The sequence below is a fragment of the Clarias gariepinus genome, chromosome 6 (genome assembly GCF_024256425.1).
Source record: "Clarias gariepinus isolate MV-2021 ecotype Netherlands chromosome 6, CGAR_prim_01v2, whole genome shotgun sequence".
Taxonomy (NCBI): domain Eukaryota; kingdom Metazoa; phylum Chordata; class Actinopteri; order Siluriformes; family Clariidae; genus Clarias; species Clarias gariepinus.
Window position 1 is genome coordinate 27,634,827 of NC_071105.1, and position 22,284 is coordinate 27,657,110.

A 22,284-nucleotide genomic window follows, 5' to 3' on the forward strand; every position below is an offset into this window, starting at 1 on the left:
TAAATTAGAAATAAAACTAATTATTGGTTGCATTTTAAGCAGGAGCTTTTACATAATGGTAATGGTGATGGTAAATAAATCAGACAATGCAAAGGTGAATTAGTGATATGCCTGCAGTTTTGACCGAGCTATGAAATAAAATCCTGAGTCAGCATTGTCTGACATAGGACCAAGTTAAATTGCAGTTGATTCTCAGACAAGATTTCAAAAAGAGTCGGTAAGACCAAGAAGAATCTTGACTACTCCAGCACTACTGGCAATATTGCTGGCTGATTTGAGACCCAAATTACAGGTATTTACTAATACACATATTCTAATGTGTCCTTTAATATTTCATTAATAAAGCCTAGTGATTTGTCTGACAAAGTTCTAGGCTAGCCACTCTGATGTATTTAAAAGTGAAATTCATATCTTTTGTAAAAGTAAACTTATATTTTTATAGTTCATAACATTGTAGGATTTGTCTCGGGTTACTTTGCTGTAACCCTGTTCCCTGAAAAGGCGGGAACGAGATGCTGCGTGAAAACGCTATGGGAACATCTTGTCATGTTGCCGGTTGTGAAGCATGTGTGTACCAAACATGCCAAATTTTTGGCTTTTATAACCTCGGTCAGGTGACGTCATCTGATAGGACGCACCTGCAGGTTATAAATAGGAGTGAACCGAAAACATTCCTCAGATTGATTTGTCTGAACGGACGTCCGGTCACATAGGCAGTGCGGCATTGGGACGCAGCATCTCGTTCCTGCCTTTTCAGGGAACAGGCTTACAGCAAAGTAACCCGAGACGTTCCCTTTTAAAGGCTACACTCGATAATGCGTGAAAACGCTATGGGAACGAGAGTACCAACGCCGCCGCACTGCAAGTGTCTGGACTCCAAGGTTGTGTAGCGCACAAGGCCGAGAAGATCTCAGAACTATGTCTGGGTAGCTGACTCGAGGACCCGTGGACCCGGAGTAGCATGAACATCCAAACTATAAATGTAATAAATGTGTGCGGAGAGGACAACTCTCCGTGTCACACACTTGCTGCAGGGGAATACCTCTTGCTAGTGCAATAGATGAGGCGATCCCCCTGGTTGAATGAGCCCTGATTCCTAGAGGCGAAGTGAGCCCACGCGCCTTATAGGAGAGGGCAATAGCCCAGTGTAGTGGGGGCCACCCCCCGTTACACCCCCGGCCCATGTAAAAGCTGCTCTGACTTACGCCACTAGCTGATGCGGTGGACGTAAATCTAAAGAGCACGTACTGGACAAAGTAAGTGAAGTCTTTCCTGCTCCGAAGCTGTAAAGGCGGAGGACAGAAGGCTTCAAAACAATAGGATGCATATTGGAAAATGTGTGCGGAGAGGACCAACCCTCCGCGTCACAGACTTGCTGCAAGGGAATACCTCTTGCTAGTGCAATTGATGAGGCCATTCCCCTGGTTGAATGAACCCTGATTCCTAGAGGCGAAGTGAGCCCACGCGCCTCATAGGAGAGGGCAATAGCATCTCTCACGCCGCTTGCGGCTTCAAAACATGTAAAAGCTGCTCTGACTTACGCCACTGGCTAATGCGGTGGACGTAAATCTGAAGAGCACGTACTGGACACAGTAAGTGAAGTCTCTCCTGCTCCGAAGCTGTAAAGGCGGAGGACAGAAGGCTTCAAAACAATAGGATGCATGTTGGCAAATGTGTGCGGAGAGGACCAACCCTCCGCGTCACATACTTGCTGCAAGGAAATACCTCTTGCTAGTGCAATTGATGAGGCGATTCCCCTGGTTGAATGAGCCCTGATTCCTAGAGGCGAAGTGAGCCCACGCGCCTCATAGGAGAGGGCAATAGCAGCTCTCACGCTGGCTGATGCGGTGGACGTAAATCTGAAGAGCACGTACTGGACACAGTGAGTGAAGTCTCTCCTGCTCCGAAGCTGTAAAGGTGGAGGACACAAGGCTTCAAAAACAATAGGGATGTCCGATCCTCTTAGAGAGGTAACAGCATTTAGAAAAAACATCTTAAGGGTCAGAAACCTGAGGCGCTGACTCGAGTGGTTCAACAAGGGGCACAAGCCAGAGGACAAATTTTTTCTGCAGAAACTCCAGCACTGAAACAATTCGGCAGTGGACTGGGAAACAAAGATTAGCTAGAACGACATGCTGATGTCGAAGCGCTAGCTACTGAGACTGGGCCAGCCAGTCATGTAATTCAATACGGATGCTCTGGAGTCGTAAGAGCCAGAACTACATCCATGTATTTTGTATATGTGCGGGTGAAAAAGCTAGACCAAATGGAAGGACCCGATACTGGTAAGCTTCGCCCCCGAAAGCGAACCTCAGGAGCCTCCTGTGTTGTGGCAATATTTCCATTGATTTATTTTTAGATAGCGGTGAAGCCCGCAAAATCTAAAAAATTGGACGCAGCCCCCCGTTCCTCCGCACTTTCCGGTTTTATGGAAGTGGAGACCACGCCATTGAAACGCGGAGGGTGATGTGAGAACTGAATCCTGTAGTTTCTCTGTACAGTGCTTAGTACCCAAGGAGATATACTTGGCAGTAGCTTCCCCGCTGCCAGTTTCTCAGAAAGGGGCAAAGCTCAGCGGCTTGGTTAAACGGGGGGGATGTTAGATGTTCGGCATCCTGAAACACGGCAGGAAAAATCCGAAGAACTAACATTTTATTGGAGACTGGAGTTGCCCGAAACTGTGGTGGCGGAGCAAGAACACCAACCTCCTGGGAGACCTCCGCCTCTCCGCGGAGACCATAGCAGCCATAAAACGGCCGATAGCACGAGCCGTCTGTTTTGTTGCACGAAGGGACAAGTCTGTGGCCCGGCATAAGTCCAATACGCCTACCTTGCAGAGCCCTGCCAGTACTCAAGTCTCTCAGCAGGTCAGCCTGGTAGGCGTGCAAAACCGCCATGGTGGGCAATGCGCCAGCCTGACCTGCTGCCTGAAAAGCTTTTCCCCCCAGGGAAGATAAAAAGTCTACACAGCTTGAAAGGAAGTAATAGCTTTTCAGGAAGGATGATGTCCCATAAGAGAGATAGCCTGGAAGCGTCTCTTCTATCTGGGTGTCATCATATAACTCCGCGTTTCTAGCTCAATTATATTTAAATGAATAAATAAGTAGATGGCAGGAAAACACGGGATGAATACAGCTTACTCCATGAAAGGGTTAACTCATATGGAGATTGCTAAGAAAAGGGGAGAGAGCGTCGTTGAGGCTCCGCCCCCGGCCACCCGACAGAACCTGCCGTCTATGTTTTTATTTATTTATTTTTAAGTGCTTAGAGGCTATTACCATCTCCGCCGAAGCAAGAGAGGATGTTTATCCTTGCCCATTCACAAGAAGCGCAGCACGCGCTTGCGAGCGGACAGAGGGATTTCCCGATCCGATGAGAACGCGAAAGAAAGGAGTTTTAAATCCGTCTCCCACTGCTCTGCCGGCTGCACGAGTTTAAGCCCCAGGAATGCGCGGCGGCTCGAAGATTTTCAAGGAATGCGAGGCGCGCGCGTGCGTAGCACTTAATCGAAGCAGTAAAGTGTAGAGATCGCCCTCCGATATGGATTATACACACGGAGGGACATCTTGTTTAAACTCTGCCATTATCGGTGGGTTAAACACTTATTTTTGCTGGTTAGACACAACACGCTCACAACTAGGTGAAGACAAGAATCTGAGGAATGTTTCCGGTTCACTCCTATTTATAACCTGCAGGTGCGTCCTATCAGATGACGTCACCTGACCGAGTTTATAAAAGCCAAAAATTTGGCGTGTTTGGTACACACATGCTTCACAACCGGCAACATGACAAGATGTTTCCATAGCGTTTTCACGCAGCATCGAGTGTAGCCTTTGAAAGGGAACTGTCATTTAACGCAAGCACAAACTACAAAATTTGTCATTGCTACAATTTTGTTTATGCCTGGGCACAAAAAAAAAAGAAGTAAACATTTGTAATTTTTATTTTGGTATTTGAGGTAAAGAGTGTAACGAATTCTGATAGCATTCATGTAATCTTCCCCATAAATTGCTGCTCAACTCAAATCATCCAGAAGAAAATGTTGGGAAAAAATTAATTCAGAATTCTATGGGGAAGAAAACTATTTTCTTTTTTTAGCAGTGGGTGGTAAATTAATTGCAAACCACAATAAAAACTAATAATAAAAAAGTGCTAACAGGGCTTTTTTGTTGTTTTACTCACATTCCCTTGCCTCTGTTAGTCTTTTATGTCCTTCTTGTCTATGTCCATGTCCAGGTCCCAATGCAATTGGATCTGCATCCAGCGTATCCACCCTCTCAGCCCTCAGCACAATAGCTCTGTCACTCACAGCCCGGACGTCCTTATGACGCAGCGCAATCCACATGCCTCAAACGATATCTTCTCGTTTGGAAAAGGAGACTCTGAGAGGAAAAGAAAAAAGAACTTGATTTGCAGTTTGCAATTCTGTTAAAAACAGGATGGCTGGTCTTGAATTTACCAAAGCTGATAGTACTCAAAAACCGAAAGGAAGTGCGCATATTTTGTATGTCATAGCTATATCTTTTTTTTTTCTTCTTTTTTTTTTTTAACAAACAAATCAAATAGACTTTACTATTTGATTAAAGCAAGAGGTGTTAGCCTTTGGTGAGGTCTAAAAAGAACCTATGATATGACATAGTCCACTCTCCAGAGCTCTTAAACATTCACTCCACCTCAGTCGTTGCACTGAATTTCCTTCTGAAGGAAAGAAACGAAGAAATAGGAGATAAAGTGAATAACTAGGAGTATGAAAAAATGCTGACTGTGCTGCTTGTAAAGGCAGCCATCTTTAAAGACCATTGTCTTTCAATTAGCCTCTGTTAGTTTCCATTTGATCATCAGATTTTGGCATATTGCAAACACTGAACAAGCAGACATTGTGTGTCTTTCCTAATATCTCATAGTCTTTTTCTATGTTCTGTCTGTTTGCCTTTTGTGTGCCTCGTCACATGTTTTTAAACTCCTCAGGTCCTCAAAAAGCCTTAACTTATATTTGCTGTCTCCCAGCTGGCTATGCTAATGCATTGAGAGATTGCACATGATTGCTTTGGGTAGAAAGCTGGGGATTTCCATTTTGGGTGTGTTGGGCCATTATTCCTAGTCCATCACTTCTATTTTTCTATCTTGTACCAGTTATCCATGGCTTAAGGGCAATACAGCATATCATGTAGAAGGGCCATGGACACATTTAGATATATTATACTTAATATGCTGCTGAAATTTTGGTTCTCATTTTTTAATGCCATCTGGGATCAAGTCCTTATAATATCTAGCTTGTAATCTTTGTGAGGTGGAGATTAGTAAAAATGTAGGCTACTTTAAAATGGTTCTAAGACAAAGATCAACAAAATGTAAACCTGCTTTTTGTATATTTCAGATTGTTTATATAAAAGGAAACAATAGCAAAATCTAACGTTTCCTAAGAGTTGTTCTTGTTTTTTACATAATGAAAAAGATAAGAACTGTTTATTAATGTGGATAATTGTCGCTTTGCATGTTGGTGTATTCTTTTCCAACCCGCTTCATTTGGTATTGAATGAATGGCTTATGATCATGCAGTCATGAGTAAGGAAATAAGAATTATTGTTACCAGGGATTTGTGTATATATGTATGTGTGCTGTAGTCATCTTTCTGCCTCTCTGCCTTGTTCTCTGTCTGTCTCACTGTCTTTATTTCTGTCTATGGTGCTTTCCAACAAAGTACTTACCATTAAAAATGTAAGATTATTTTATTTGCTGCTGTTTGTTTATACTGGGTCACAGAATAAAGGGGTTGTTTTTAACAGGTGATTTGTTTTCACAAGAACTTGTCATGCAGTTTTTATTGCATTTGTATTTGTGTTGGTTTTTATTTGAAAAAATCGTGAAGGAAAAAAGCAAGAAGAAAGCATTTGTGGTCTATTTACTATGAAGTTATAAAGCTTCTGTGTTTTGTACCCTATAGAGCTATATCTGTAAAACCAACACTTCTCTGTAACTTCATAAAAATAAGAACATTCACTTTCATAAAGTGCATCAAAATCAGAAGCACAGGACACTGCAATGGCTGTAACTTACAGTGGCTGGTTTGAAAGTCTCTAAAAAGCGAGGTTTGTTTAAAAGGGAAATAGAGCACATGCAAAGAAACCTGTCTATAATCTAGCAGGTCTTAGCAGATGTCAGAAATTCCTAATTTGTACTCTTTGGTACTCAGCCCAGAAGTTTTATATAGTATTTTTTGTCTTTTGCATGATTCATTGGGTCTTTACCTTTAACCCCAATGACATTTAAGGTACTTTACTGTCAAATAGTGTTTCAGAACTCCTAACACACTCTTTTTAATCAAGTGCCTACCCAAGCAATTCACCAGGAGGCACTATTACAAATGAGATATGTCACTCTTGCCTGCAGTCACCAGCCCGCTTCTTGCTTCTGAGAGCTTCCAAGAGCTTCCCTAATCTTCCTTAATGTGCTGCTGAAGCAACAGTCACCCAGGAAAGTTGTGCAGTTGTTGGCCTAAACCCAAAAAAATAAAAGGTCTGGATGCAGTTATACCCTGGACTTAAAATGACTGCTTAGTTCTTACACACAGATAAAGTTCTAAACATACACAGAGCTACCTGCCAAAAGAAGAGAGTGCTTATAGATCATTATAGGCAAAGCAATAACACTGCAGAGCTAATGTAAGTTAACATAAAAAAAATGATATGGCAGTTTCTGCCTTATTTGGAATGTTTATATAGCAGGGCTCAACACATGGCTTATATGCCAAAAGCCAATTTGATGAAAAACCAGAACCATACCAATCCTATACCATTCTATATTTAAACTTACCAAAAAGAATAAAATATTAATTCCTTTTAAACCAGCTTCAGTGTGTGATATTTGAATTTTCTAAATATTTTGTTTTTCAGAAACTTAATTACTAATTATTACTCTAGAGATTCTATCAAAATATGAATAATTCCTATCATAATAACCTGCACTCTTCTGGGAAGAGTATATTTGAGCATGGCTGTGGGGATTTGTGATAATTCAGCCACAGGAGCAGTATTGAGGTCAAGCACTGAGGCCTGACAAGAAGTCCTGGTGTGCAACCATCATTCAAATTCATCCCGAAGGCTTTAAATGCAGGTAAGATCAGAATTTTCTACATGTACTGTACACTTGCAAAAGCTTTTTGTGTCATTTGTACATTATATATTTGTCTGTATATAAAAGTATATATATGGAAGTAAACAAACCCAAGGGCCACCACAACTGTACATAGGCACACAACACACACTAATATGGATTGTTAAAGCTGGATTGACATGAATTGTTAAAATTTCAATATCCCCTCAGGTGTTCTGTCTACTTTAAATCCCCATCTAAAATTTAAGCTTAGCATATTGAGGGTAAGTAGCAAAAACATATCTTTGCAATTGCATTTGTCCTAGCAGGAACCTGCTGGCCAAGGAGCTCGTTAGAATGCATGACTTCACACCAGGTGTTCCCTGTGCCCTCTGGTCAAATCAGTCATAGCAACCCATGCTCACTCAGTGCTCAACATTATCGTTTGCCTGGGGCAAATAAAATCTGAGTTCTGGCAGGTGGAATGCCTTATGCATTTGTCTGATAAGGCAAGTAAAAATGTGATGTCCTTATCTATTTTTCCATTTTAAAAAACAGTTATTGTTGTTGGCTTATACTAGTCCATGCTTTATGTTGAGTCTGTCATCCAAATTAAAGGCACTGAGCCTACCTTGTCAGTTCAGAGGGCTGTTCCTGTCAACCAATAAGAGACTGTATTTCTTACTGTGTTGCAGCCCTGAGCTCATAGAACTGCGAATATGCATCTATGACTTAATATGTTTCTGCAACCACCTAAAAAAAGTAAATAGATGATGAAAAACAGTGCTACAGGGCTATGAACACAAAATGGGCCAAAGTTGTCTTGGGTCTGCTTTGACAAGAAGAAGAATGCAATGTTTTGTTTGACCTGGTGAGAGTTTGTGATGAAAGCATACATATAAGATCAAATGAAATGTAATAATCACAGCTAACCTCACTCACTCACTAATTTACTCATCATCTATACTGCTTTATCCTGTATGCAGGATTCCAGAAGAGTTTGGGTACAAGTCAGGGTACATCCTGGACGGGGTGCCAATCCATCGCAGGGCACACACACGTACACACACCATGGGCAACTTGGGAGCTCCAATAAGCCTTATTTGCATGTCTTTGGACTGAGGGAGGAAACCCACTAAGTACGGTGAGAGCATGCAAACTCCATGCACGCAGACCCAAGGCGGGAATTGATCCCAGAGCCTGAAGATGCAAGGAGAGACTGCTACCCACTAAACCTTTTGATTTAAACTGAATATAGAATGTAACACTGATTAGCCATCCTGTATAGGTTCTGACACTGAATGGTGCTAACTGAAGCATATATATAGTAGGAACCTAGAGGCAGTATATTCTTATTGTTTTGCAACATTTTACCTTGTTAATGCATGTTAATGTGCAGTTCTCAGATTACCACCTGACTGCACTACTGTATATATATATATATATATATATATATATATAGTGTGTGTGTGTGTATATATACATACATATATATATATATATAAAAGGTATACTTTACCTTCTTTCTTATTGTGATTTTAACCTAGATTTATCTATATACTAATACATCTCAAAAAAACATTAAAACATTCATAATTTTAAAAAAATAGACACTCTATTCCCTGTTCTTTACTCATTACAAATAAAGTTAAATATTTCAAGCCTTTTTTAAAATTATTTTTATGATTACAGCTTGATTGATTACATCAATCAAAAAATCTAAAATCTCAGAATTAACCAACTTCTGAAAAGGCCCTTGGCCGGGGCTGCTTTACCATGAATTACTGTATGCCAATGGGGCATGGCATGGGGGCGATCAGCTTGTAGGCGTTTCCCAAGAATTCTCCTTGAAATCAGTGAGTAGCTCCTAGTAATGATAATGTTTATTCAAAAACATCTTGACGCTTAAAAGTGATCCTAAATACAAAAATAGTCAGGTATAGTAAGGAGGATTTAGCTAAGGATTTTCTTAAGCAGAGGAGAAAATGGCAGAAAAACTAAGGCGAAAGACATTAAAGCACATAATTATATATGTATGTGATTATGGTAAAATAGGCTAAATAGGCTATAGTATAGATACTGTAGTTATAGCTAAATAGTATTTTAAGGTAAAGGCTTATATCATAACTATTATATCATCACTTTGTAGTTATGCATGAGTCATGCATTTTTCACATCCACACCCACTCCTACCCGAAAAGAGATCTAACTCAAACCACCTGGCCTGCTCTAACATGCCAGTCATTCACCCGCACTGAAACTGGCACCCAATAACACACACACATACAAAAAAATAAATAACATGATGTACATGTAGTTAATTAGCACTAGACTGATAAATGGGACAGAGGAGCACAGTGACCGCAGACAGTGGGGGAGAACTTTACTCTTTGTTCCCTGCTGGAAGGATCTAATAAATATAGTAAATGAACAATAAAAATAATAAATTTATTGTTCCAGGCTTATGACAAAACCTGAGTTTTAATGGTGGCAGTGTTAGCACTGTGTAAACAAAATCTAAGGATAACATTTAGAGGAAAAAATGAGTCTCTGATAATAAACCTGCCTGCGTGCATGGTGACGGAGAGAGTGACAAAAGAAGTAAAAGCAGAAAGTAATTTTTCCTTTTCCCCTTTACATTTACTAATAATTTGGTCGACTCTTCAAAAGAATATGTCATACATAGCAATTGGATCAGCCCTGCTCCCTCACTGAGATGCGTTTTTGTCTTGTCCATGTTTAGTGTTGCTTGGATTGGTCCTAACTCAATCTTTAGCTAAGACATTTTGAGCTCTTGAAGTTATGAGCTCTCTGAGTGGCTTCTTTCAGTATTGTTTTTTTTTTATTATTCTAAAAAGGCTGCCCTAAAGTTGTTCTGGTAGCATCCTTTTGCTATTGTTATTGGATTAAGTGTTTCTCATATGACAGCACCCCATAGATTTTGTAGGGGTTTCAGATCAAATGAGTTGGCTGGTAAATCAAGCACAGGAATGTCATAATGTTGGCACTGTGGACATTTGCTAAGTCCTGCTTTTTAATCAGCATCTACATCATGCTTGTCAGGAGCATAAAGTGCTCCAAAATCACCTGGCGCACGGCTGTGATGATGTTGGACTTGATAAAACAAAGTGGACAAGCACCAGCAGATGACATGGCACCTCAAATCATTCCAACTGTGAAAACTTCAAGCTGGATTTCAAGCAACTTGCCTATCCTCTCTTCCTCCAGACACCAGGACCTTGATTTCCATATGAAATGCAACATTTACTAACATCTGACAAGAAGACTGTGAACAATTGACCAGTTCTTTTTCTCCTTATCCCAAGGAAGACAATTCTGACACTATCTCTGGTTCAGGAATGGCTTAATAGATGGAATGACACAGTTGTAGCCCATTTCCTGAAGACTTCTGTGAGTGGCTCCTTAATGCTCCAGCCTTACTTACATTTTAAAGCTTTTTCTTTTTAATCAACTTTCCAGTTGGCTTATGAGCCGATTTCGATTTCCAAGAGCCATTCTCTTGGACTTTTGTTCTGAATTACGGCCAGTATTGGAAAGACCCTCGCGGAGAAACCGCGCTGTGTGTTCAAATACAAGTGGTGTTGTCTTTTTAAGTTATTTTTTATTTGCATATGAATAAACAGGAAAATTGACTGTTTTAATAAACGTATCTTAAGGACAGCTGCATCTATTGCTAGATTTGTCACTTGGATATTTTAGGACTTTCCACTTCCGCGGAATTTGAATTGGTTGATTTAAATTATCCACAATAAAAAAGCAGAATTTTAAACAGACAAAAACTTATATAATGTGTAGATAAATCAATTACTTACCATCGTCACCGCAAATCACATCCGTATCACTTTGGAATTCTGGAAGAACTCCACTTAATCCTGTTTCCCCTATAATCGCGCCCACCCTTACATCAAAGGCTGAGAGGTCAGTGATTCCTTGACCACCACCAGTTGTTACAACACTGCGCCTGTGTGCACATATTCTTTTTTTTAACGACTACTTTTAAGTCTGACCATTTTTTTTTTGGTCTCTTGGACTGTGCGAGGCACCGATGTAACAGCATTGACTGCTTCTGTTATACTTGCTCCCATTCTACCATCTTTCTTTTATTTAAAATGCCCGCAGAGAGCCCACCATTTTAAGGATGAAATCTACGCAAAGTTTTATACATGAGGCCCCAGGTGTTTTATTAAAAACATAAAAAAATGTAAATAAAGGCTCAAATATACTATTATACATAAGTATTCAGATCCTTCAATTAGTACTTAAAGAACCTTTGGCGTGAAAAGCTTGGTACACTTTTTTTGTGTTTACGATTCTTTTTGGCAGAATAGTTCAAGCTCAAAAGGTATGAATGGGCAGCATCAGTGCACAGCAATTTTCAGTTCACTAGATATTCTCTATTGGGTTCAGGTCTGGAATTTCACAGAGTCTGAATCCACTTCTGCATTTTTCCTGCTCTGAAGACACTGTGACTTCCTTGTGATCTCTACTATATTTTTCTGAATACATTTAATCTTTATTCTGACTTCTCCCAGTCCCAGTAGCAAAAACAAAACAATACCACAGTATGATCCTGCCACCACTGTGTTTGATTATAGGAATGATATGTAGGGTAATGTGTAGTGCCTGATTTCTTCCACACACAGCATGGGGAATTGTGTCAAAATATTTCAATCTTTGTGTCAGATTAGAGGATTTTGCTTCTCATGATCTGGAAGTCCTTCAGAGCCCCTTTCTTCCACTAAGGAACTCCAGATCTCATTTATAGTGGGTAGACACTTGGGTTTTTGATTACCTGGCTGACCAAGGTCCGATTGCTCAGTTTGACTAGCAGATCAGAGAAGATTTTTGGCTGTGCCCAATAAATTCTAATTAATAATGATGAAGGCTTTGGGGCACTTCAAAGCTGCAGACATTTTTTTTTATTCTTCCCCAGGTCTGTGTCTTGACACCATCCTGTTTTGCAGTTCTGCAGATAATTCTATTGATATCATAGCCTTGCTTTCACTCGACCTACTGTGTACCATCTACTGTGAGATATATAGATGGGTGCTTGCCTTGTCCAGTGAAAGTGCAATTTATTAGAGTTAGGCAATGGTGGACTCCACTTAATTTGTAGAAGCATCTGAAGGACCACTGATAGGAGTAGGACTTGCCAGAAGTTGTCATAACAACTTTACTTATGTAAATAGGATATTTCAGTCTATATTTTTAATGAATTAACAAAACACTCCAAACACCTGTTTTGACAGCAAAATGAGAGAACTCAATTGCTTCAGTTTTGAGAAAAAAACAACAACAACAAAAAAGAGGTTGATCAAATAGCTCAAGAAGTATTCCAAACTGGTAGGGATTTTTTTTTACATTCTTTCTGTGAGTCACTAGAGTGTTAAAAAGCAGAAACAGCTAAATATCTATACAAAATTGTTCCCTGTGTAAATTTTGTGATTATTCAAAACGTTATAACCCACATCCCACAGTTTTATCTCATAATGTACAAATCAGCCTGCAGCTGTGTTTCTGGTTGTGCAATTTTGTGGCAGCAAATTAGATCAAGATCATGAAGAAGCATTAAGAAACATTATAACCAATACAAAAACTTAAGTTTACACCTCACAGGAACTCCTTTAATGGCCTTCTCCTTTAGTGGAAAATAATGGACTGGGGCAATCACCACTGATGGTGAGGCTCATCAGTATTTTGGAGATCAGGAGTGGGGGCGTTGGGAATTGCAGTTCTCCATAGTTTTGCTTGTAGGCATTTGATCAGGGGTATTTCTAACACAAAAAAAGATAATGTTTTGGATATTTTATAAAATATTTCAGATTTTAATTTTCTCAGTAACACTAGTGTCTATGTTGAGTCTTCTGTGAGTTTCTCAGCAGGGGGCTTCTTTTCTGTTTGAAGATGTCCTAAGATTTATAACTTCCTCAGTCAAGAGGGGATTGGTAGAGATTTGTAGTCAAAAGAGGTCATGTTGAAGAAGACTGGATAGTTATCTGTGTTCAAATAACCACATTTTAGAAGGGGCTTTAAGGCCCACTGGTGCCGAGAAGTCTGCCCTGGTCTAGTAACCTCTCTGAAGTTGGCCAGGACTGGGATAGGAGCTCCCTAGGGGTATCATAATGACTTCGGCAAGAGATGTGGAGTTCATAAATGATCATTTTCTGCCATGGTAAAAAGGAATACTTGTTTCCAAAAAAGAAATACAGTGCAGGACAATATCCTATGCAGCAAAAAGGGGAAAAAAAGGGGGGGGGGTGTATTTAGTGTATATACATACAGTACATTATTTGTTCATGCAGCAAACAACATTTTTTTTTTATTTGCATTTATTATCACCCACTCAGAGTTTATATTACATTATTGAATTATGCATAACTATTTGGAAAGTAAATTAATTTTTTACAAAAAAAAAAAAAAAAAAAAAAACATGAAACATAACAGACCAAGCAATTCATTTATTGGTCTTTGAAATTTTGAAACTTTACAGAATGTTAAAAAGTCATTCATATGGATTCAGTATCCATATTTTAGCTTGTGTAACATCTACATAATAATAAAGTAAAATCTTTTAAAGCATTAAAATAAAAAGAATATCATGTGCATAATAATTTGGAACATGTATAATAGTAAGCTAATAAGGAGTTATAATAATCATTTGTTGATCTTAACTTGAAGAATGTTGACATAATTCATGCACAGTCATGCATGGTGGAAAATAACCTAGTATTAAACAGGGCAAAACGTAAACCTGCTGATTTAAACATGTTTTGAATCAATTTTAAACGTAATATAAAAATATTTGGTAAAACCTGACACATTTGTGGGAAAAGGTGCCTTTCTATAAACTTCTACTGAATTAATACATCCTACCTCAATCAGACAACAAATGTTGAATTTTCATCCCTGTACATATTGTATTCAGCCTATTTTGACAATGTTACAATAGGAAAATCCGTTAGTCAACAATTAATTGATTTCTGATTAGACAAGAAGCACTGGATTAGGAGGTTATCTATATGAATAAAATAAAGTTTTGTCCCTACATTGGTCAGAAATTGCTCTTTCAATATTGTTACATTTAATACATTGGAGAACCCGAAACACGCCCAAAATTTTGTGTCTGTCTGTCAGTATGTATATATGTGTGCATGTATTTCTGTATATTTATATGTATGTATTTATGTATGTTTGTATGTATGTCCAGACAGATTTTGTTACAGCAACAGGCAAAACTGGCTAGACAGAATTTAATGAAACTTTTCCAGTCCTTTGGTGTTGGCCTAAAGTTAAACCTGCACAATAAATAAAATAAAATGTTAAGTAGAAGTGACGTTATGTATCAGATTATAAACTGCTTGTTTTCACAGGAAACTGTGCTTGGGTCAAACTGTGGGCGTGTCTTAAATTGACATTTGGATATCTACCTGGATAAGTTTAACTTGCACTGAAATCAAAATGGTGAGTCGAAGCGATGTTATGAACAGTTACGTACAGTATGTGGCAAATTTACCAATCTACTTCAAAATAAGCTACTAATAAGCTACTTGCTCAATGTAAAATTTCATGAAAGATCAGTAAACATCCTAGTGGATAACTTTATAAGACAAGCAAACAGATATTTCATAATGTTATACAAAATTATTCATGACTTGTATGCATGCTACATGCTTTCAGCAATATGTTAATAATATTAAACTTAAAACAACTGTAAAAATATTGAAAATTGTGTTGATTTACGTGATTTTTTTTATAGGAAAAGAAGCTGATCAGCTGACCTTGCAAACTGCACAGTATTGAGGTTTCAAATAAATGCACATGTATGTACAGTGGAACCTTGGATTATTATCATAATTCGTTTCGGAAACGAGCTCGTATTCCAAAACACTCGTAAACCATATTTAATTTTCCCATAAGAAATAATGGAAACTCAAATTATTCGTTCCACAGCCAAAAAAAAATTAATACATAAAAATGATTAATACAAAATATAGGGTAAAAAATAAACCAAATTAACCTAATCTTTAGGTTTTTTAAAAATAAATCCCAACAGATAAGTGTTTCCGTTTATGCACACAGGCGCTGTGTGTGTGTGTGTGTGTGTGTGTGTGTGTGTGTGAAGCAGAGAGGGGGTGCTTCCCAGCAGGGGAGACGATTACCCACAATTCGGCAGCTCAAGAGAGAGAAAAAACATTGGCTCAGTTGTGAACATGTGAGATCTTCAACCAGAAGCGGGGCACCAGGATGGGTAAGACAGGTCCGGGGGAAAGAGGGGGTCTGGATCACTGGCAACTCAGGAACGACATGTGTAGCTTAACAGAGAGAGAAACAGTGAAAGGGGGAGACAGGAGGAGAGAAGAAAGAGAAAGAGGGGGGAAAGAGAAGAAGAGGAGAGATGGCAGTTAGGTATGGTCACAGTCACACAATGTATAATGTGAATGTATATTTACTGTAGAGTGCAAGCAGAGACTTCGGCAGGACTATGACAGCATAACTAAAAGGGAGAGCCAAAAGGAAACACAAACATGAGGGCTTCCTGAGATGTAAAGCAACCAATCACCTCACCGTCAGCAAACCTAAGTGATCAATGGGAGTGGGGAAGACAGCATCTAAACATACCAGTTTACCATAATACTCTACGTCCATGAGTCCCCCAGATCTGCTCCTTTACCTAAGGCAAATATATTTATAAAAATGCTTGATTAAATAAATAGGTTTTTAGCCTAGACTTAAACACTGAGACTGTGTTTAAGTCCCGAACACTATTTGGAAGACTATTCCATAATTTTGGGGCTTTGTAAGAAAAAGCTCTGCCCCCAGCTGTATTTTTCATAATACGCGGTACTGACAGGCAGCCTGCATCCTTTAATCGAAGTAGGCGTGGCGGTTTGTAAGACACTAGCAGTTCGCTCAGGTACTGCGGCGTGAAACTATTTAATGCTTTATATGTCAAGAGTAGTATTTTAAAATCAATGCGAAATTTCACAGGGAGCCAATGCAGTGAAGATAAGATAGGGGTGATGTGCTCATATCTTCTGGTTCTAGTGAGGACTCTCGCTGCTGCATTCTGGACTAGCTGAAGCTTATTTATGCATCTAGCTGAACAACCAGACAGTAAGGCATTACAATAGTCCAACCTAGAGGTGATAAAAGCATGAACTAATTTTTCTGCATCATTTAGCAACAATATATTTCTTATCTTGGCAATATTTCTGAGGTGAAAAAATGCTATCCTGGTACTATTATCTACATGAGCTTTAAATGAAAGGCTGGAATCTATAATCACACCAAGGTCTTTCACTGTTGCACTTGATGGAACAGAAAGGCCATCTAAAGTTACGGTGTGATCTAAAATTTTACTCCTAGCTGTATGTGGTCCTATGACTAGAACTTCTTATCCGGATTAAGCAGAAGGAAGGTAATTAGCATCCAATTTCTTATGACCTGCACACATTGCTCAGTTTTAGTAAGCTGTTTTTTCTTATCAGGTTTTGCTGAGACATATAACTGGGTGTCGTCAGAATAACAATGAAAACTAATACCATGCTTACGGATTATGTTGCCCAGAGGAAGCATGTAAAGGGAAAAAAGCAGTGGACCTAAAACTGAACCCTGTGGAACGCCAAACTCCACTAGAGAACATGCAGAATAATCACCATTTAAGTCTACATACTGATAATGATCGGTCAAGTAGGATCTGATCCAGGATAGGGCTGTTCCCTTAATTCCTACTACATTTTCTAATCTATGAAAAAGAATACTATGATCAATGGTGTCAAAAGCTGCACTGAGGTCGAGTAATACAAGCATAGTTACACAACCCTGATCAGAGGCCAATAGGAGGTCATTTACTATTTTGAGTGCTGTCTCTGTGCTGTGATGAGGCCTAAATTCTGACTGATACAGTTCATGTATGCCATTTCTATGTAGATATAAGCATAGCTGCTCCGCTACTATCTTTTCCAGAATCTTAGAGATAAAGGGGGAGGTTTGATTTTGGCCTGTAATTGGACAGCTGACAGGGGTCGAGGTCAGGTTTCTTAATTATTGGTTTGATAACTGCTAATTTAAAAGATTTTGGAACATAACCAATGCTAAGTGAAGAATTAATTATTCTCAACAGGGGTTCTGTTATTGCTGGTACTATCTGTTTAAGAAAATGTGTCGGTACAGGATCTAATATACAGGTTGATGAATTTGCAGAAGAGATGAGTGAAATTAGTTAATTCTCTTCAAGGGAAGTAAAGTATTCTAGGTTCTGATCTGACATGGCTAGATTAACATCTGCATCACTTACATTGTTCAACAAAGTTTCTTATCTCTAATAATTTTTCTTTTAACTAGAGCAACATTATCTAAGGTATAGCGAAATGTCGACTGTAAATATGTAGTCGCCTGATCGAGTTCTGTGGGGTTAGACGGTGATCTAATCAAAGTTGGGAACTCTGGGAGATTACTGATAAAACTCTGTTTGGTAGTTGATGTGAATGTACGTTTACGGTATACGGCGCTGTGCGTACATTATTACTGTGACACACTTGAATTGAGACAAGATAGTGATTTGAGATAACTTCAGATAATGGAATTGTGAATACATTTCTAATACTTAATCTAAATAATATTATTAAATCTAAAGTGTGACCTGCTTTATGAGTGGTTTTGCTTCTGTGTACTGTACTGCGGATGATGCTTCCAAAAATGCTTCAAAAGATGCTTCAGTTGTTGTTATGGTGGTTTTAGAGAGAGCGCTGGTGACCCATAGGACATTATTTACATCATGGTCTTGCTTATCACCCTATTCAGTGAGCTCTCATGCCCTGTGGATAATAACTGTCAACTGTCAAGAGGCAACTCCAATGAGAAATATGTTATCGTAGGTATTTTCTCTGTGGAGCAAGTGCATCTGCGTTCATATTGCTCTCTGTTAATTTGTTACCTGTCAGTGTTATGGGGCTAAAGGGAGCACCATATGGAGTCTCGGTTTTCTAAGGACAGGTTAGTCCACTGAGTTAAGGAAGTAATAGCATAGACAATTCAATCATCAATTCAAGAGATGTCTTACTCCATGAAAGGTCATTTAATAATGCCATCCATTCTGCCTTTTCCCGGCTCATTTAGCTCCTCAAATATTAACATCATGGTTAGGAGTATATAGCTAGTTTGGTGTCGAGTTTACTTAGTTTCTCAGGGAAAGGTAGATATGCATGAGGCATTTACATAGAGCAGCCACAAAACTAACACCACCAGCAGGTAAATTTAATATTATTGATTAACTATACACTGGATTGGCACACTGTCCAGGGTGTAGTCTGCCTCTAGCCCTGTTTCCTGGGATATGCTCCAGGCCCCCCTACCTGTGGGATTAAGTGGGATAGACGATGAGTGAGTGAGGGAGTGAGTAAGTGAACTATACACTGATCACCTATTACATCAACACCACTGCCAGGTGAACTGAACAACATTAATTACCTTAACTATAACTACATATACTGTATAACTATATAACTTACTAGTTATTATATTAACTATACACCATAACAACAGTGAAAGGATCATTAATACCCAAGGCTCATCCATGCCTATGTGGACCATTCAAAATTTCCCACAGAGATCCCAGTGCAGCAAAAAGTCAATGAGTGCCATGAAATGCACCAGAATACCAGTACACCACAGCGTGTTCTGCATGGAGCGCTCTTTAAACTCCCCAGATCCCAACCTGACCATGTATGTGTGGGATATGCCCAACAAACAAGTCCGATAAGGACCCACCACACCACCCACAGCATCTAAAGGATCCCCTGACATCAATCTTTAAAACATTTAAAGATGTACCAAAGCACACCCCCAGAGGCACTGTTAAGCCACACCCTGAGGGAACCAGAGCCCCAGCCAGTATATAGAAAACATATATATATATATATATATATATATATAGTGAGGTCAATAAGTATAAGAAATCATGGAGGGGTCTAAAATTTTTAGCATAAGTGCATTTCCACTGTGAGAGACAAAATCTAAAAAGAAAAATCCGGAAATCACATTGTATGATTTTGTCCCACTCCTCAATACAGATCTTCTCTAGATCTGTCAGGTTTCAGGGCTGTCGCTGAGCAACACAGAGTTTTAGCTCCCTCCAAAGATTTTTTACTGAATTTAGGTCTAGAGACTGGCTAGGCCACTGCGGAACCTTAATATGCTTCTTACGGAGCCACTCCTTGGTTTTCCTGGCTGTGTGCTTTGGGTCATTGTCATGTTGGAAAACCCAGCCACGACCCACCTTTAATGCTCTGACTGAGGGAAGGAGGTTTTTGCTCATTAGGGCTAAATACATGGCCCCGTTCATCCTCTCCTTAATAGCATGCAGTCATCCTGTCCCCTGTGCAGAAAAACACCCCCAGAGCATGATGCTTCCAGCCCCATGCTTCACTGTAGATATGGTATTATTGGGATGATACTCATCATTCTTCTTCCTCCAAACACGGTCAAAAAGTTCGACTTTGGTCTCATCTGACCACAGGACTTTCTCCCATAACTCCTCTGGATCATCCATATGGTCCCTGGCAAACTTCAGACGGGCCTGGACTTAAGCAGGGAAAACGTTCTGTGCGATGCAAGATTTTAAACCATGACGTCTTAGTGTATTACTGATAGTATCCTTGGAAACGATGGTCCCAGCTCTCTTCACGGCATTGATCAGCTCCTCTGGGTTTGTGTAGTTCTAGGCTGATTCTTCACCATTCTTAGCATCATTGATACCCCACGAGGCGCGATCTTCCGTGGGGCCCCAGTCTGAGGGACATTGACAGTCACCATTAGCCTCTTCCATTTTCTGACAATTGCTCCAACAGTTGTTCTTCTTTCACCAAGCTGCTTGGCAATTGCCCTGTAGCCCTTTCCATAAAGACACCTGTGCACCCCACAATCAGCCAAAGTCTAACTAGCAACATCAAAAGAGCTGTCAAAAGACACGAGACAAAATTGTAGACCTTCACAGGTGTCTTTAAATGACAGCTAACAACCTCAAACAGGTGCTACTAATTTAGAATCATGAGCAGAGTGTAGCTGGGCTATTTAAAAGCCACATAACAGGTCTTTGTGGGTAAAATCTGTGCAGAAATCTGGCTGATAAGCAAGTGATCAAATACTTATTTGACACAATAATTCACAAATGAATTGTTTAAAAATGTGATTTCTGGATTTTTCTTTTTAGATTCTGATATGGTGAAAATTGTGCATCCCTCCATGATTTCTAAATTTTATAATTATTAATAGACATAAATTATATTTCTAAGTTATAAATAAAACCACAAAGCCACTGTGTACCTAAATATTTTACTTTGCATTTTATTGGAATGGCAGAAACATCCTTTAGGGGGCAATCATGTATAGAAATCAGTTCATACTTTCTTAGATATAGCAATATGCCTGGTGCAGGGGAGAATTTTCCAATTTTCCCTTCTACAGAATTTATGGAAATAAATTAAAACATGCGTGGGAAAAAATCTAGGCTAGAACTATCAGTTTGTTGCTTACATCATGTCCCTGGTGTTTTTTACAGTTCTTTAAATAAATGGGCAAAATTTCTGCAACTAAACAAATATTGTTATGTGGGGCATCATCGAGGGATACCATACTCCTCATCCTCATCCTTAATAAGATATCTTATATATTTGATGGATTGGGCATATTCTATAATATTCATAAACAAATAGATTTTGTTGTTATGGATTGATCCACTTTTGAGGAAGTCAAATTACAATTTAAAAAATAAATCTTCAATGTTTTTGATGTCCAGTTTTGAAAATGTAGGTAAGTAATTTGTAATATGAATTTTGGTTGGTTATGAATCTTTTATTATGAGGAAGCTTAGGATCTTTTAAAAGGTTTGGGAAATAATAGTTCTTTGTTGGGATGAAGGTTTCAAAAATGTTCTTCAAATGTCTATGAAGATTTCATATGGTAAGAGTCTTAGGTCTTCCCAAAAGTATTTGAAATTGTAACCTGTCAAATCATCTGCAAGATCAGGTTTCTCTATCACAGGTTTATTTAAAGTTAGTGTTTATCTTTGGAATATGCTGTTAATTTTTTTAAAGCTTTACCAGAGAAATATGAGCTAATTGTAATAAAATTAAACATTTCTATAAATATTGCTTTTGAATATGTGTATTCTATATTGTTTACCATCATTGTTTGAATGCAATTTTTATAAATAAATTTTTCCCTATACCTAAAATGTCCATTGTACTTTTATATAAATAGATATCATCCCATCTGGATTGAATGGTTATTTGTTTATCTCTGTGGCTTTAGACTTATTATAATGTTCTGTAAATGTAATTCTTGAATAAGAGCCAGTTCTGCTTCTTTCCAAAGATAAATTCTAGGCATTTGTGTAGCGTTAGCTTTTATCCATGTGCAGATTTTGATTTGTCTCCAAATTTTAATAAGACATAGGTCTTTACAAAAATTGCTCAATGTGGCATTTGGCTGACACTCAAATGGAGAAGGCTGTTTATCCAAAAAATATTGGCAATTATATTTAAGTAACCTTAAATAATAACATAAGAAGTGGTTGTGACCAAACATGGTAATTAAAAAAACATTAAATGTTTTAAAGTTAACTACAATTTTTTGACAATGACAATGATGATCTAAAAAAATATACATTGTTTCATGGACAACAGTTTTATTTTTCCGTTTTCCGTTTCTCTTTTGCAGTAAAATTCACTTTTTAACAACACACTAGCTGTCCTATTTCACTGGAAGTACGTGGTAGTAGCAATTCTCAAATCATGCATGAGTCTACAACTTCTTCATTACCTTTTGTTTTAGAAGTAAGTTAGGTTATTAATGGTCACCCTCGAGCGGCACCCTCTGACAGATACAACAAATGATCACAGCATAGCCTTCAGTCCTGTTTTTTTCTGGCTTTTTCAATTTTTGGCCATAAGACCTTGCATATTCTTGTTTTCCATCGTAAGATCCTCACTGAAACAGTTCCCAAGCTCTCTGCAAATTGGATGTTTTTTTTTTTTTTTTACTTTTACCTTTGTACCTTCTTCCAGAAAACAGGATGACACTTTACATTATCCATGATGAAATCCATCTTGGTGCCCCATTGTGGTACAATTTTGATGATGAGATCAGTTGTGATCTGGATAATGTTTTCGT

General features: G+C 38.7%; 1 protein-coding gene across 1 annotated transcript in view; it reads left to right on the forward strand.

The window, feature by feature from the left end:
• LOC128527213 (contactin-4-like) overlaps positions 1-5,770 on the forward strand; it is a 195,726-nt gene extending 189,956 nt beyond the window's left edge. The window contains exon 23 of the mRNA XM_053499586.1: positions 4,237-5,770. Within this exon, the coding sequence (XP_053355561.1) occupies positions 4,237-4,328 (92 nt within the window). The 3' untranslated portion in view covers positions 4,329-5,770. The remainder of the gene's footprint in view (positions 1-4,236) is intronic.
• The last annotated feature ends 16,514 nt before the right edge of the window (positions 5,771-22,284 follow it).